General features: G+C 43.3%; 1 protein-coding gene across 1 annotated transcript in view; it reads right to left on the reverse strand.

Annotated features, from left to right (window-relative positions):
• Positions 1 to 12,438, reverse strand: part of TMA16 (translation machinery associated 16 homolog) — a 30,596-nt gene extending 18,158 nt beyond the window's left edge. Inside the window, exon 1 of the mRNA XM_061419257.1 lies at positions 11,997 to 12,438. Coding sequence (XP_061275241.1) covers positions 11,997 to 11,999 — 3 coding nt within the window. The 5' untranslated portion in view covers positions 12,000 to 12,438. The remainder of the gene's footprint in view (positions 1 to 11,996) is intronic.
• Positions 12,439 to 13,242: the final 804 nt, after the last annotated feature.

Raw genomic sequence — 13,242 nt, forward strand, 5'->3', positions numbered from 1 at the left:
CAGATAGTGAGGAGACTCACAGGTGGACATCTGGATCAAAGTTAAAGTTAAGAGAGGGTAGAAGGAACCCAAGATGTTAACAGGCGCCTGACTGTAGAAGCTGTAGAAGAGAGTGGGCAGTGAATAAAGCAAAATCAAAGCTGGATACACAGGAAATAAGAACAGAGGGAATAATATAAGCCATCTCAAATCAGCCCATTCCAAAAGATACAAATTATTTTCCTATTCAAGTCTTAGGCCAGTTAACCAGGTCCTCTAAACTAGCTGTCTAGCATTTCAGTACTGTTTTATTCCTACATACTTCTGTATCTTATATCTGACTTAAATTACTCAGGAACTTTGTTTGGCTCCCTGTAATAGAAAGCCAAAATAACAGCGGCTTAACCCCAATGAAGTTAGCTCTCTCCCACAGAAAGCAGGAGCTGGAGGCTCTGCTCCATGCAGCCCTGAGGCCCACTCCTTTTTGCTGCATGCTGTCCTCAGATGGAACACCAGGCCTTCAGTCCAGCCAGTGAGAGGCAGAAGAGAAAATCAACAGGCATGTTCCTTCTCTATTATATATAAGGAGAATTATATAAGTGATTAGTAAATACAGTCTTTATTGCCAGAAAAAAATACATGATTATAGAAGAACAAGAGGCTCTTTAGGGGACAGCTGGGAATCTAACATATCTAATCTTCAAAAAGGTCACATTTTTAGAATATTCTCTCTGAAACTACTGGCACTGCATTAATGCAGCCTCACACTCTTCCATGATTAAGGTGGCCTTGAGATTTCCATCGGAAGGACGGAATGGCTCTGTCTGGAACGCTGATGAGTACAGCCCTTCTCCCCGCTGAAGGGCTTCACTAACTTGGTTAGGCCCTAAAACCTTAACACAAGAAAAAAACTACTCCGACTTACTTTCCAGCATTATACCCCACTCAAAAGACTCTTCATCGCATTCTTACTAACTTCTCACCATTCCCAGAACATACCATGCTGTCTTTTTTTTTTTTTTTTAACTTCTGGAGACTGTACTTGTTACCTCTGCCTGTAAAATCTTTATTTGTCCTCTGATAAAATGCAGCTCAGTCACTTCCTTTATAAAACTGTCCAAGTAGAATTCATCAAAATGACCACCTCACATACATATTCATTTCTTCAACAATTATTAACTTAAATGTTCAATAAATATTTACTATTGCCTTCTTGATAAACATGACTAGAGAAGATTAACTCCAAGTGTGAAACCCAGGCTGCCCCTAGAAGCTGGTCACGGGTACAGGAGTATAGTGTGAAACCATCATCAGAGTGTGTGCGTTCTTCGTGTCTCTCTGCGCGTGTAGAGGGAGGAGGCAGGAAGGTGTAACAGGAACTCATGTGCATGAGGGTTAGCTAGCAAACACAGATCAAATAAAACTTCCAGAACTCAAGGCAGGCTGCCTCTAAGACGGCCCCCAGTGACCACCCCCTCCTGAGGCGGATGTGCGTCCATCCCCTTGAGTGTGGGCAGGACCTAGTGGCTCACTTCAGTGGACTAACATTTGGGAAAGTGATAAAGTATCAGTCCAGAGATAGATTACAAAAGGACCCTGGCTGTGTCCTGCCCACTCCACTCTGCCCTCTCTGGCTCCCTCCGATGGAGACTAGCTGTCTTGTGGTGAGCTGCTCTACACAGAGGCCAGCAGGACAAGTGACTGAGGGAAGCCCTCAGGGAGTGAAGAACTGAGGCCCTCGGTCCAAGAGTCCTCAAGGAGCTGAACTCCACCAAGAACCATGTGATGGAGCTGGGAAGTGGACCCTCCCCAAGCTGTGCCCTGAGACGAAGCCACAGCCTCAGGTTATGCTTTGACTGCAATCTTGTGAGAAACCTTGATGGAGAGGATCCAGATAAAGTATGCCTGGTCTGTGACTCACAAGAACTATGAGATAATAAATTCTGTTGTTTCAAGCCAGTGAATTGTGGGACAGCTTGTTAAAGAGTTAACTGATGCAAAACCAAAAAAATAAAGCAAAGATATCTTTGAAAAGATTTTTTATTTCACATATTCCAACAAATAAAGTGCTTTCAAAAAATGGAACAAGATCACAAAATTCTCAAGAAAAAATGATAGTCTCTGAAGCTGTAAAACTTAACTGAAGTTACAGACTTGTGTAACATTGTTTTAGCAGTAAGCCCAAGTCTACAGAAAATTTCCTTTAAAGATTTGAAAACTTTCTTTAGAACGAGAAATAATGTGATAACCCTCGGAGTACAAAATGTCCACACAGCTTTAGAAGACCTCATTTTAAAGAACCTCTAAGACTTAGTTCAAAGAAAGTACAAAGAAACCAAACTTACATTCTGACTCAACTGTGGACTATGATTCCTTATAATAATTTATTCATGAAAAGGTTGCCTCAAGACAGGTTATAAATATACAATAAGGCAGAGAAATATGTACCATAAAATAATAAATTTCAAAACAATTCTATGTCAATATATTAACTTTTTTTTACAAAAAAAAAAACCAACAAAATGCTTCAACAGAGGAAAAATGAAGTAACAGCCTATCAATAAAAATTAATCTATTAATTACATTCTATTCAAAATAAATGCTTCTTAATTAAAAAGCAATCAATCTTCATTAGTCAGAGATTCTTCAAATTTATTTTAGAAAACATCTGACAATTCATAAGATAGTACAGAAACATTCTATATATTGGAGGGGAAATGTTTATGCTGTATTTTCAATTCAAACTTAGTATTTTGTTTCAAAAAGCATCAGAGTTAACTTTCAAAGATACAGCAATAATGTATTGTTTTCATATGCATAAAAGACTATTCTAAACAACAGAAACTTCTGAAAAGTTTCTGGCATCATAGAAATATTCTATTTAAGAAAACTGGTATTAAAAGTCTCTCTTACATACAATCTTTAGTGATCACTTCAGAAAATTCATTATAGACCAGTCTTCGGATTCATACTTGAGATTAACAAAGAAAACACAAAAGCAGTTTATTCAAACACAGGAAGAGAGAGAGGTTTTCAGGGGCAATACACTTTAACTATTTCTATAAAAACCATAAATAACAAAATAGAACTTTTCCTAAAAGGCAATCAAAGCCATCAAAGAATCTAGGTACAACTAGAAAAAGAAATGCCATTTCAACTGCCCAATATAACTAGAAACCTAAAAGAATGATCATTTCACCAAACACACTTAAGGTACACAAATACACATAAATATTTTTTAAAAAGTAGAGGAGTAATGCCATGCCTACAACTGAGAAAGCTTACAGTATATAATACCTTGAACCACAAGTAACCATAATCACAAAGATAAATTCTAGAATATGATAAACTAAGTCACTTAATATCAAAGACATGACAGGAATACAATGAACTAATTAAGAGAATCTGACCTACCTTTTTTTTTTTTTTTTGCAGTGATTCTATCCTGAAGAATTCTAGGGCACTTCCCTTGCTTAGCAGATAAATAAGATGACAAATGTCAATAACAAATACCTTGTTAGAGAATCCAGAAACGACACACAAGCCGTGTTAAAAGTGAAAAAGTGAAGTCACTCAGTCGTGTCTGACTCTTTGCGACCCCATGGACTGTAGCCTGCCAGGCTCCTCCGTCCATGGGATTTTCCAGGCAAGAATACTGGAGTGGGTTGCTATTTCCTCCTCCAGGGGAACTTCCTGACTCACGGATTGAACCCGGGTCTCCCACATTGTAGGCAGACGCTTTACTGTCTGAGCCACAAGGGAAGCCCTTAAGCCATGTTAAACCCCACTCAATTTTCAAGGACCATTTCCAGTTTAAGTTCACCTCCTCCTTGAAGCTATCCACTAACATGTAACCATTTCATTCTCAATAATCTTGCTCTCTGGGGAGCACTTTCCACACAGCACTTAACATACTGTACTGACCAGTCATTTAATTTCACACTTGTGTTTATTTCCTCCATTGCAACTCCCTGAAGACTACAAATATGTCCTATTGGGTTGAAAAACAAGTTCGAAAGAAATAAAAAGAGGTTTCCAAGGTGGTGGAGAAGTTCTACCTGGAGCTCGTTTTGCTCCACAAACACATCAAGAACACATCAATAGGTGGATCAGTTATCTACATCTACAGGTAGAGCACCAGATGATCACTAGCAGAAGACCTTGGATACTGGAAAGGACAAGAGGGATCACTGTGCAACCAGGTAGGATGAAAAAAAGAAGGGGAAAAGAGGAGAGGACATGGGACAAGACCTGTGCCCTGCAGCGGAGGTGAAGGCGGGTAGAAGTCTCATCTGGGGATGCCCCCTAACTGACAGGGCAACAACAGACACAGGTGGAGCATCTGAGGTGTGGAGAAGGGGGAAACAGCTGGCCTGTGGCAGATGGACAGAGACCTTCACAGACGGCTGGTGCTACAGCCCTGTGCACCCCAGACTGGGATATGTCCCCACCAGTGCGCACAGGGGCTGAGAGCTGGAACATGCAGGCAAGACAGAAAAGCTGGGGAGAGGACGGCTGCTGGCTGTAAGGAGACAGCCTGAGAGGACGGAGGGAGGAAATCTGTCCCTGGGAAAGCCTGAGGAGGAAACTCAGACTGCCACAGACGCAAGGTACTACTGCTGAGTGGTGAGCAGGGGTGGGACCTGCCATCACACCCTCTCTTTCTCCGTGTGCTGGCTCTGCCTGCCGATGGGTTGGGAAGGGTCCCAGCCAGGGCAGGCCCTAGCGTACCTCTCTCTGGGCACTGGGAAAGGCCCCCAACAGCGGGCCCACACATGCCCACAGCTGAATTCCAGGAAAGGCTCCCAGTAGGGCTGATCTTAAGCTAGCCATCTGTCACACACTCGACTGCAAGCTTCCCTTCCAGTCCTCATCGCTGAAGGACTGGATTTCTCGTGGCCACCAACTCCTCCGCTCACTTGTTGATGCTGAGACTCTGATCCCAGCAGCCGTGCCGCCTCCACACCCTGTCCTCACCAGGCCAGACCCGAGAGCTCTCAGGCAGCCTCGGGAGCAACTCCTGTGTGTGGCCAACACTCAGAGGTGGGGCGAAAACCACAGCTGAGCCCCAAGGGTCTGGTGACTAAGGAATAAAAATCTCTCCGTGCAGCTGCACAAAATGTAGATTAAATCCCTGCGATCAGCTTGCTAAACCCAGCATCTATGGAATATTCAAATGGACAGTGACTGTTCCCACAATGGAGACTGGTCTAGCTGTAGCAGCTGTGGACTCTGCGGCAAGTACATGTGAGAGACGGTCAAGGTCAGAGTCTGAGTGTCCCCCCAGTGCCCATAGCAGGTCCAGAGACCTACTTAGAGGTAACGGCGGGTCTGCTGGGGAGGCAGAGGTTGGCTGTGATTCATAGGAGGGGCAAGGACACTAATAGATGAGACCCCAGGAAAATATTATTATTACTATTATTATCCTATATTCTGTTGTTGTTTCTCTCATAATTACCACTTCTTACTTGAAACTGTGAAAGCGTTAGTTGCTCAGTCATGTCCAACTCTTTGTGACCTCATGGACTGTAGCCCACCAGGCTCCTCTGTCCATGGGATTCTCCAGACAAGAATACTGGAGTGGGTACCATTCCCTTTTCCAGCACATATTCCTGACCCAGGGATTGAACCTGGGTCTCCTGCACTGCAGGCAAATTCTTTACTGTCTGAGCCACCAGGGAAGCCCTATTTTTAAAATTTTTCTTTAATTTTTTTAAATTTGTTTTACAATTTTTTCTTTTTTATATACTTTTCATTGTTTTCTGTTTCTTCCTGTTCTCCCTTTGTTCCATTTTATCTTTTTTTAAATTTTTCTGTGTTTTAGGTTTCTTTGCTTTTTTTCCTGCACTCTGCTTTTATTTTTTGTTTCTGTTAATTTTGTTTTTAATCATTTGGTTTGACTTCTGGGTTACTTTGCTCTGTGTATTTCTCCGTTTTTGTTTCTTCTGTGTGCAAGAGTGCACCTGTTATTTGTCCAGCTCTGGTGTTACTATTTGTCCTGGGCTCTGTTTCTTCGTTTCTTTTTTGTTGTTGTTGTTGCTCCTACTTGTTTATCTCTTTGCCATCTGTTTTGAGTTTTCTTTGACACCACCCATGTTACTTCATCCTTTTTCTTTTGCCACACTGTACGACTTGCAAGGCCTTGGCTCCCCAGCCAGGGGTTGAGCCTGAGCCTTTGGGGTGGGAGTGTTAAGCCCAGGATGCTGCACCAGCAGAGAATGCCCAGTCCTAGGGAATATTAATCTGTGACAGTTCTCCCAGAGGTATCCTTCTCAACTCCAAGACCTGGCTCCACCCAATGGCCTTCAGTCCCCAGTGCTAGATGCCTCATGCCAAACAACAAGCAAGACAGGGACACAGACCACCCATCAGCAGACAGACAGCCTGAAGTTGTACTAAGCCCAGAGACACCCCAAAACACACCACCTGATGTGGCACTGCCCATCAGAAGGACAAGATCTAGCACAATCTACCAGAGCACAGGCACCAAGACCTCCCACCAGGAAGCCAACACAAAAGACAGGACCAAACTCACCCACAAGGGGCAGACATCAGAAGCAAGAGGAGCTAAGACTGCAGAAAGGAGACCTCAAACACAGTAAGTTAGATAAAATGAGAACATAGAGAAATATGTTGCAGATGGAGCAATGTAATATCCACAAAACCAAATAAATGAAGAGGAAATAGGCAATCTACCTGAAAAACAATGCAAAATAATAATAGTAAAGATGACCCAGATCTCAGAAATAGAATAGAGGCACAACAGAATGGAGAAAATATAATAAATATTTAACAAAGAACTAAGAGAAATAAAGAACAAATAATGATGAAAAATATAATTGAAATGAAAAATACACTAGAAGACATCAATAACAGAATAACTGAGACAGAAGAATAAGTGAGTGAGCTGTAAGATAGAATTGTGGAAATAACTACCATGGAGCAGAATAAAGAAAAAAGAATGAAAAGAAATGAGGATAATATCAAAGACCCCTTGGACCACATTAAACTCACCAACACCTGCATTATAGGGATCCCAGAAGAGAGAAAAACAAAGAAATGGCTTGAAAAATTTGTGAATAAATTACAGTCAAAAATCTCCCTAATATGGGAAAGGAAATAGCCACCCGAGTCTAGGAAGCACAGAGAGTCTGAGAGTCCCATACAGGATAAAACCAAGGAGAAACAGGCTGAAACACACCGTAATCAAACTACCAAAGTTTAAATTAAAAAAAAAAAAAAAAAGCAACAAATAAGATAAAAGGAACCCTCATATAAGGTTATCAATTGATTTTTCAGCAGAAACTGCAAGCCAGAAGGGAGTGGTAGGATATATTTAAAGGGATAAAAAGGAAAATCCTACAACCAAGATTACTCTATCCACCAAAGATCTCACCCAGATTCAACAGAGAAATCAGCTTTACAGACAAGGAAAATAGCTGAGAGAATTCAGCACTACCAAACCAGCTTTACAACAAATACTAAAGGAACTGGGGGGAATGGGGGGAGGAGAAACATATGAAAAAAGACCTATAAAAAAACCCCAAACAGTAAAGGAAATGGTAATGAAAAATCTCAAATAAACAACCTAAGCTTACACCTGAAGCATATATATCAATAATTAACTTAAATGGAAATGTATTAAATGCTCCAACCAAAAGACAGAGACTGGCTAAATGCATACAAAAACAAAACTCCTATATATGCTGTCTACCAGACACCCACTTTAGACCTAGGGATACATACAGACAAAATGAGGGGCTGGAAAAAGATATTTCATGCAAATGGAAATCAAAAGAAAGCTGGAGTAGCAATACTCATAATGTTAGGTAGTTAGAATAGGGAAAAAGAGTCCAGAATGGCGGTGGCTAAAAGATAAGGAAGAGAAAAGCCTGCGAAAATAGAACAAAAGAAGGTCCGAGGACCAGAGTGATCAGATCAGATCAGTCACTCAGTCGTGTCCGACTCTTTGCGACCCCATGAATCACAGCACGCCAGGCCTCCCTATCCATCACCAACTCCCAGAGTTCACTGAGACTCACGTCCATTGAGTCAGTGATGCCATCCAACCATCTCATCCTCTGTCATCCCCTTCTCCTCCTGCCCCCAATCCCTCCCAGCATCAGAGTCTTTTCCAATGAGTCAACTCTTCACATGAGGGGACCAAAGTACTGGAGTTTCAGCTTTAGCATCATTCCTTCCAAAGAAATCCCAGGGCTGATCTCCTTCAGAATGGACTGATTGGATCTCCTTGCAGTCCAAAGGACTCTCAAGAGTCTTCTCCAACACCACAGTTCAAAAGCATCAATTCTTTGGCGTTCAGCCTTCTTCACAGTCCAACTCTCACATCCATACATGACCACAGGAAAAACCATAGCCTTCACTAGACGGACCTTTGTTGGCAAAGTAACGTCTCTGCTTTTGAATATGCTATCTAGGTTGGTCATAACTTTCCTTCCAAGGAGTAAGCGTCTTTTAATTTCATGGCTGCAGTCACCATCTGAAGTGATTTTGGAGCCCAGAAAAATAAAGTCTGACACTGTTTCCACTGTTTCCCCATCTATTTCCCATGAAGTGATGGGACCGGATGCCATGATCTTCATTTTCTAAATGTTGAGCTTTAAGCCAACTTTTTCACTCTCCACTTTCACTTTCATCAAGAGGCTTTTGAGTTCCTCTTCACTTTCTGCCATAAGGGTGGTGTCATCTGCATATCTGAGGTTATTGATATTTCTCCCAGCAATCTTGATTCCAGGTTGTGTTTCTTCCAGTCCAGTGTTTCTCATGATGTACTCTGTATATAAGTTAAATAAGCAGGGTGACAATATACAGCCTTGACGAACTCCTTTTCCTATTTGGAACCAGTCTGTTGTTCCATGTCCAGATCTAACTGTTGCTTCCTGACCTGCATACAAATTTCTCAAGAGGCAGATCAGGTGGTCTGGTATTCCCATCTCTTTCAGAATTTTCCAGTTTATTGTGATCCACACAGTCAAAGGCTTTGGCATAGTCAATAAAACAGAAATAGATGTTTTTCTGGAACTCTCTTGCTTTTTCCATGATTCAGCAGATGTTGGCAATTTGATCTCTGGTTCCTCTGCCTTTTCTAAAACCAGCTTGAACATCAGGAAGTTCACGGTTCACATATTGCTGAAGTGGACCAGAGTGAGGACCGCAGTTAAAACAAACAACACTCCTGGCTGGCCCAATTTATATAGGACAAGCCCAGGGAGAAAAAAACATATAAAAAGAGGAGCCAAAGCACTCTCTCTCTCTCTCTCCCGCACGCTGGGGCACTCTTCTCTTCGCGTCTTTGGATCAACATGCCCTCATGCCTCGAAGATGGATTTTCCTGCTATCTTCTAAATAAAATAGAGCTGTAACACTGAGCTGCAACACTGATTTGTCTAAGAGCTATAACACGGTCTGTTCGAGACCTGAGGGCTATAACACGGTCTATCCAAGACCTGAGAACTGTGACACGCCGAGGGGGCTTTAATGTCCGTCACTCCAAATCTTTGTTGTGACGAGACAAAAACCGAGGAGCATACACTCACCTAACACATATAACATTATTCCAAAAAAGGTTAGTATCCTAGGTAGATTTTCATTAATGTTTCTCTTTAATTTTACTAACTTTCAGGAGCAAATTTTTACTAGCAGGTAGTCTCTTTAATATTTATTTACAGGCATAAGACAAATGAAACAGAATTGAGAGTCCAGAAACAAACTCAGGCATATAGAGCCAACTAATACTTGACAAGGGAGCCAAGAAGACTCAGTGGGTGAAAGACAGTCTTTTCCATAAATGGTTCTGGGAAACTGGACATTCACATGCAAAAGAATGAAACTGGTCCGCTCCCTTACACCATTTGCAAAAATTTGCTCAAAATAGATGAAAGATTTAAATGTAAGGCCTCGACTGTAAAATTCTTAGTAGAAAACATAGGGAGAAAAGTTACTTGACATTGACCTCAGCAATGACTGTTTGGGTATGAAACCAAAGGCATAAGCAACAAACCCAAAAATAAGCACGCAGGACTACATCAAATGAAAAGGCTTCCGCAGAGCAAAAGAAATGGTCAGCAAAATACAAAGGAACCTACGGGAGCTGGAAGAAAGTATTGGCAAAATCACCTACCTGATAAGGAGTTAGTATCCAAAACACAAAAGGAATTCATACAATAACAACAACAACAAAAATCTAATTAAAAACTGGGCAAGGACACGAATAGACACTTTTCCAAAGAATATATACAAATGACCATCAGGTACCTCTACTATTACTAAAGTAATTGCAGTAACTAACGTTTACTAAGCACCAGACACTGGGCTAAGCTGTTTACATTTAATTTTCTAATTCTATTAGTTAGACACTATGATTATTCCAACTTAACAGAATAACTGAGTTCTAGAGGGGTTAAGTAACTTCATCAAGACCATAATTTAGCAAAGACAGGTGCCAAACATGCTCCAGGACTCCACTGCCCACATTCTGAGCTGTAGGAAAGAAGTTTATAGAGTAACTGATACAAATGTGCAAATGGATAAACCTCCAGCTCCAAGCTGAGTTTAAATTCAAGACAGGATGCAACAGAGACACTGCTGATGCACCAGAAAAATGACAGGCCAGGAAACGTGCCAATGAGAACAGATTTATATTCCTTGTCTCATAAGGCAACATACTCCTACTGTACAGCCTGACAAAAGTGAAGTTCTGACAGTCAAGGACAACTACAATCAAATGTCAATGAACACCCCCAATCACAAACACACAATCCAACTACTAACAGTAGTTAGGCTAGAAAATTATGAAGAGCTGGCAATCGCACATACTGATACGTAAAAAAGACTGAATTTACACAAACGTGTATAGCCTGAAGCAAAAACTGACGTGAAAAATGAAAATACAATGAAAAGGAGAAAAAGAAAATAAAAAGGGAGTAATGATACTGCCTTGATAACTGACCAGATAACTTTTAATGATGATAATAACCAGATATCAGACCAGATAACTTTTTGGTTATCTGGTTTGATAACTTTTTAATGACTTGATAATGATAATGACCAGATAACTTTTTGCCACACTATAAACTTTCTATGTCGTTGTTTTCGTTAGAAACTAACTGAAAAATAAATATTTAAAAACCACGTTCGGAGAAGGCAATGGCACCCCACTCCAGTACTCTTGGCCTGGAAAATCCCATGGATGGAGGAGCCTGGTGGGCTGCAGTCCATGGGATAGCGAAAAGTCGGACACGACTGAGCGACTTCACTTTCACTTTTCACTTTCACGCATTGGAGAAGGAAATGGCAACCCACTCCAGTGTTCTTGCCTGGAGAATCCCAGAGACTGGGGAGCCTGATGGGCTGCCGTCTATGGGGTCGCACAGAGTCGGACACGACTGAAGCGACTTAGCAGCAGCAGCATGTTCGTATTCAAGAATTATTCTCAAGAACAGAAGCGAAAAAGGCAAGAAGGAGCAGCTCTGGCATACAAACAAGCTGTAAGTATAAAGACAAGCAAGCAGAATTTAGATACTAGTTACCTCTAAGTGGCTCCTGGAGATACAGATTCAAGGAGGAGAACGGGGATTTCTTATAGTAAGTAATACTCGAGAATTCCTTATACAATTGACCTTTATACTTAAATGTGCTATATAGGCTCTCTTTCGCTAGAGGCGCGGAGGCGGGGTCTGGGGTGGGAGTGGTCACTGGCGGGAAGGCGGGGAGAGGACCGGAGGCCAGCCGTCCGCGCCGTGCCAGCAGCTCTCAGTTCAGCCGCGTCCTCTGCGCCCCCGCCCCCACCAGCTGAGGAGCGAACAGGCGGAGCCTCACGCATCCCCGAGGGCGGGGGGCGGAGCCATGCAGGGCCCCGAGCAGAGCCCCGAACGCGCGGAGCCCTCGCCCGCCCCGCCCCCCGGTCTCACTCCCTACCCGCTCCCAGCCGCCCGACACCGGCCCGCCTCCCCGACCCGGCACTGACCGGGGCCTTCTAGGAACCTGGGGGTACCCACCATGGCGACGTTCTCACGGTTTGGGCCTCGGAACTCCGACTCCAACGCCAGCACCTGACCGCCGGCAGCAACGGCACGTCGCGCGGTGAGTCCCGCCAAACACACGAGGGGCGGAAGGAGCCGGGCGACCCGACCGGAAGTGTGGGAGCGAGTGCTCTTTCCTGAAACGTCCCTGGAAACAAGACCCCCGATTTTTGTGAGCCGCAGGAGACTTTGACGTGTCAGCCGGGCGCTCTCCGGTGCCGAGGGAAACGTGGGCTCTCAGGCGTCTGCCCTGCGCTCAGATCCAGGACCACACAGCCTCTTCAGACGAGGCGGCTCTAGGCTCCCGCCCAGCCCAGGCCTGCCCTCTGCGCCTCCTGGCTGCCGGAGCGAGGCTCCCGCGAGGCTGTGTCCTCACCCGTGAGAGCCCCGTCTGCACACTCGAGGCTTCCTCCCACCTGCTTTTTCTGTGTTCTCAGGATGTATCTTCGTTCCATCTGTACTTGGTAGGAGTCCATGGACATTATATTCATTCAGCAAATTGTGTGCAAGGCTTTGGGAACGGGCAAATTATTTCCATGGCCTTGCTCAGCTCATATTCCAAGGCAGAATGTGGAGGAAAAAACCCAAAAAACAAAACCCTATCAATTAATATTGTTTCCAGTAGTGTAAGTATTTTGAAAAACAAAGTTGAAGGGAAGACAGAGAAGTTGTTTTAGGCGTGGTGGTCTCTGAAATCCACTTTTGAAAGAGTTTAACAGAGACCTATGTTAAAGCCAAAATTTTCAAGACACTTACTAACAGAAGTGAAGTGAAGTGAAATGAAAGTCGCTCAGTCGTATCCCACTCTTTGCGACTCCGTGGGCTATATAGTCCATGGATTTCTCCAGGCCAGAATACTGGAGTGGGTAGCCTTTCCCTTCTCCAGGGGATCTTCCCAACCCAGGGATCAAATCCAGGTCTTCCGCATTGCAGGCGGATTCTTTGCCAGCTGAGCCACCAGGGAAGCCCAAGGGAAGTTAAGGCAAACTTTATATTGAAGAGATTCCTCCTCTGTGTAAGGATCACCACAATGGGGGAGAGATCTACTGGGAATATACGTGGACAAGTGGGACTTTATAGCCAAGGAGCAGAGTCAGGGTTGGTGGACGGAAAGTACTATGAAGAAACATTAAGGATAATGGTGTGTTCTGGCTACACTAACTTAATGCGTAGGTGCTAGGTTGCTTCAGTCGTGTCCGATGCTGTGTGACCTGATATCCTG

Source organism: Bos javanicus, chromosome 6, assembly GCF_032452875.1.
Source record: "Bos javanicus breed banteng chromosome 6, ARS-OSU_banteng_1.0, whole genome shotgun sequence".
Classification (NCBI taxonomy): domain Eukaryota; kingdom Metazoa; phylum Chordata; class Mammalia; order Artiodactyla; family Bovidae; genus Bos; species Bos javanicus.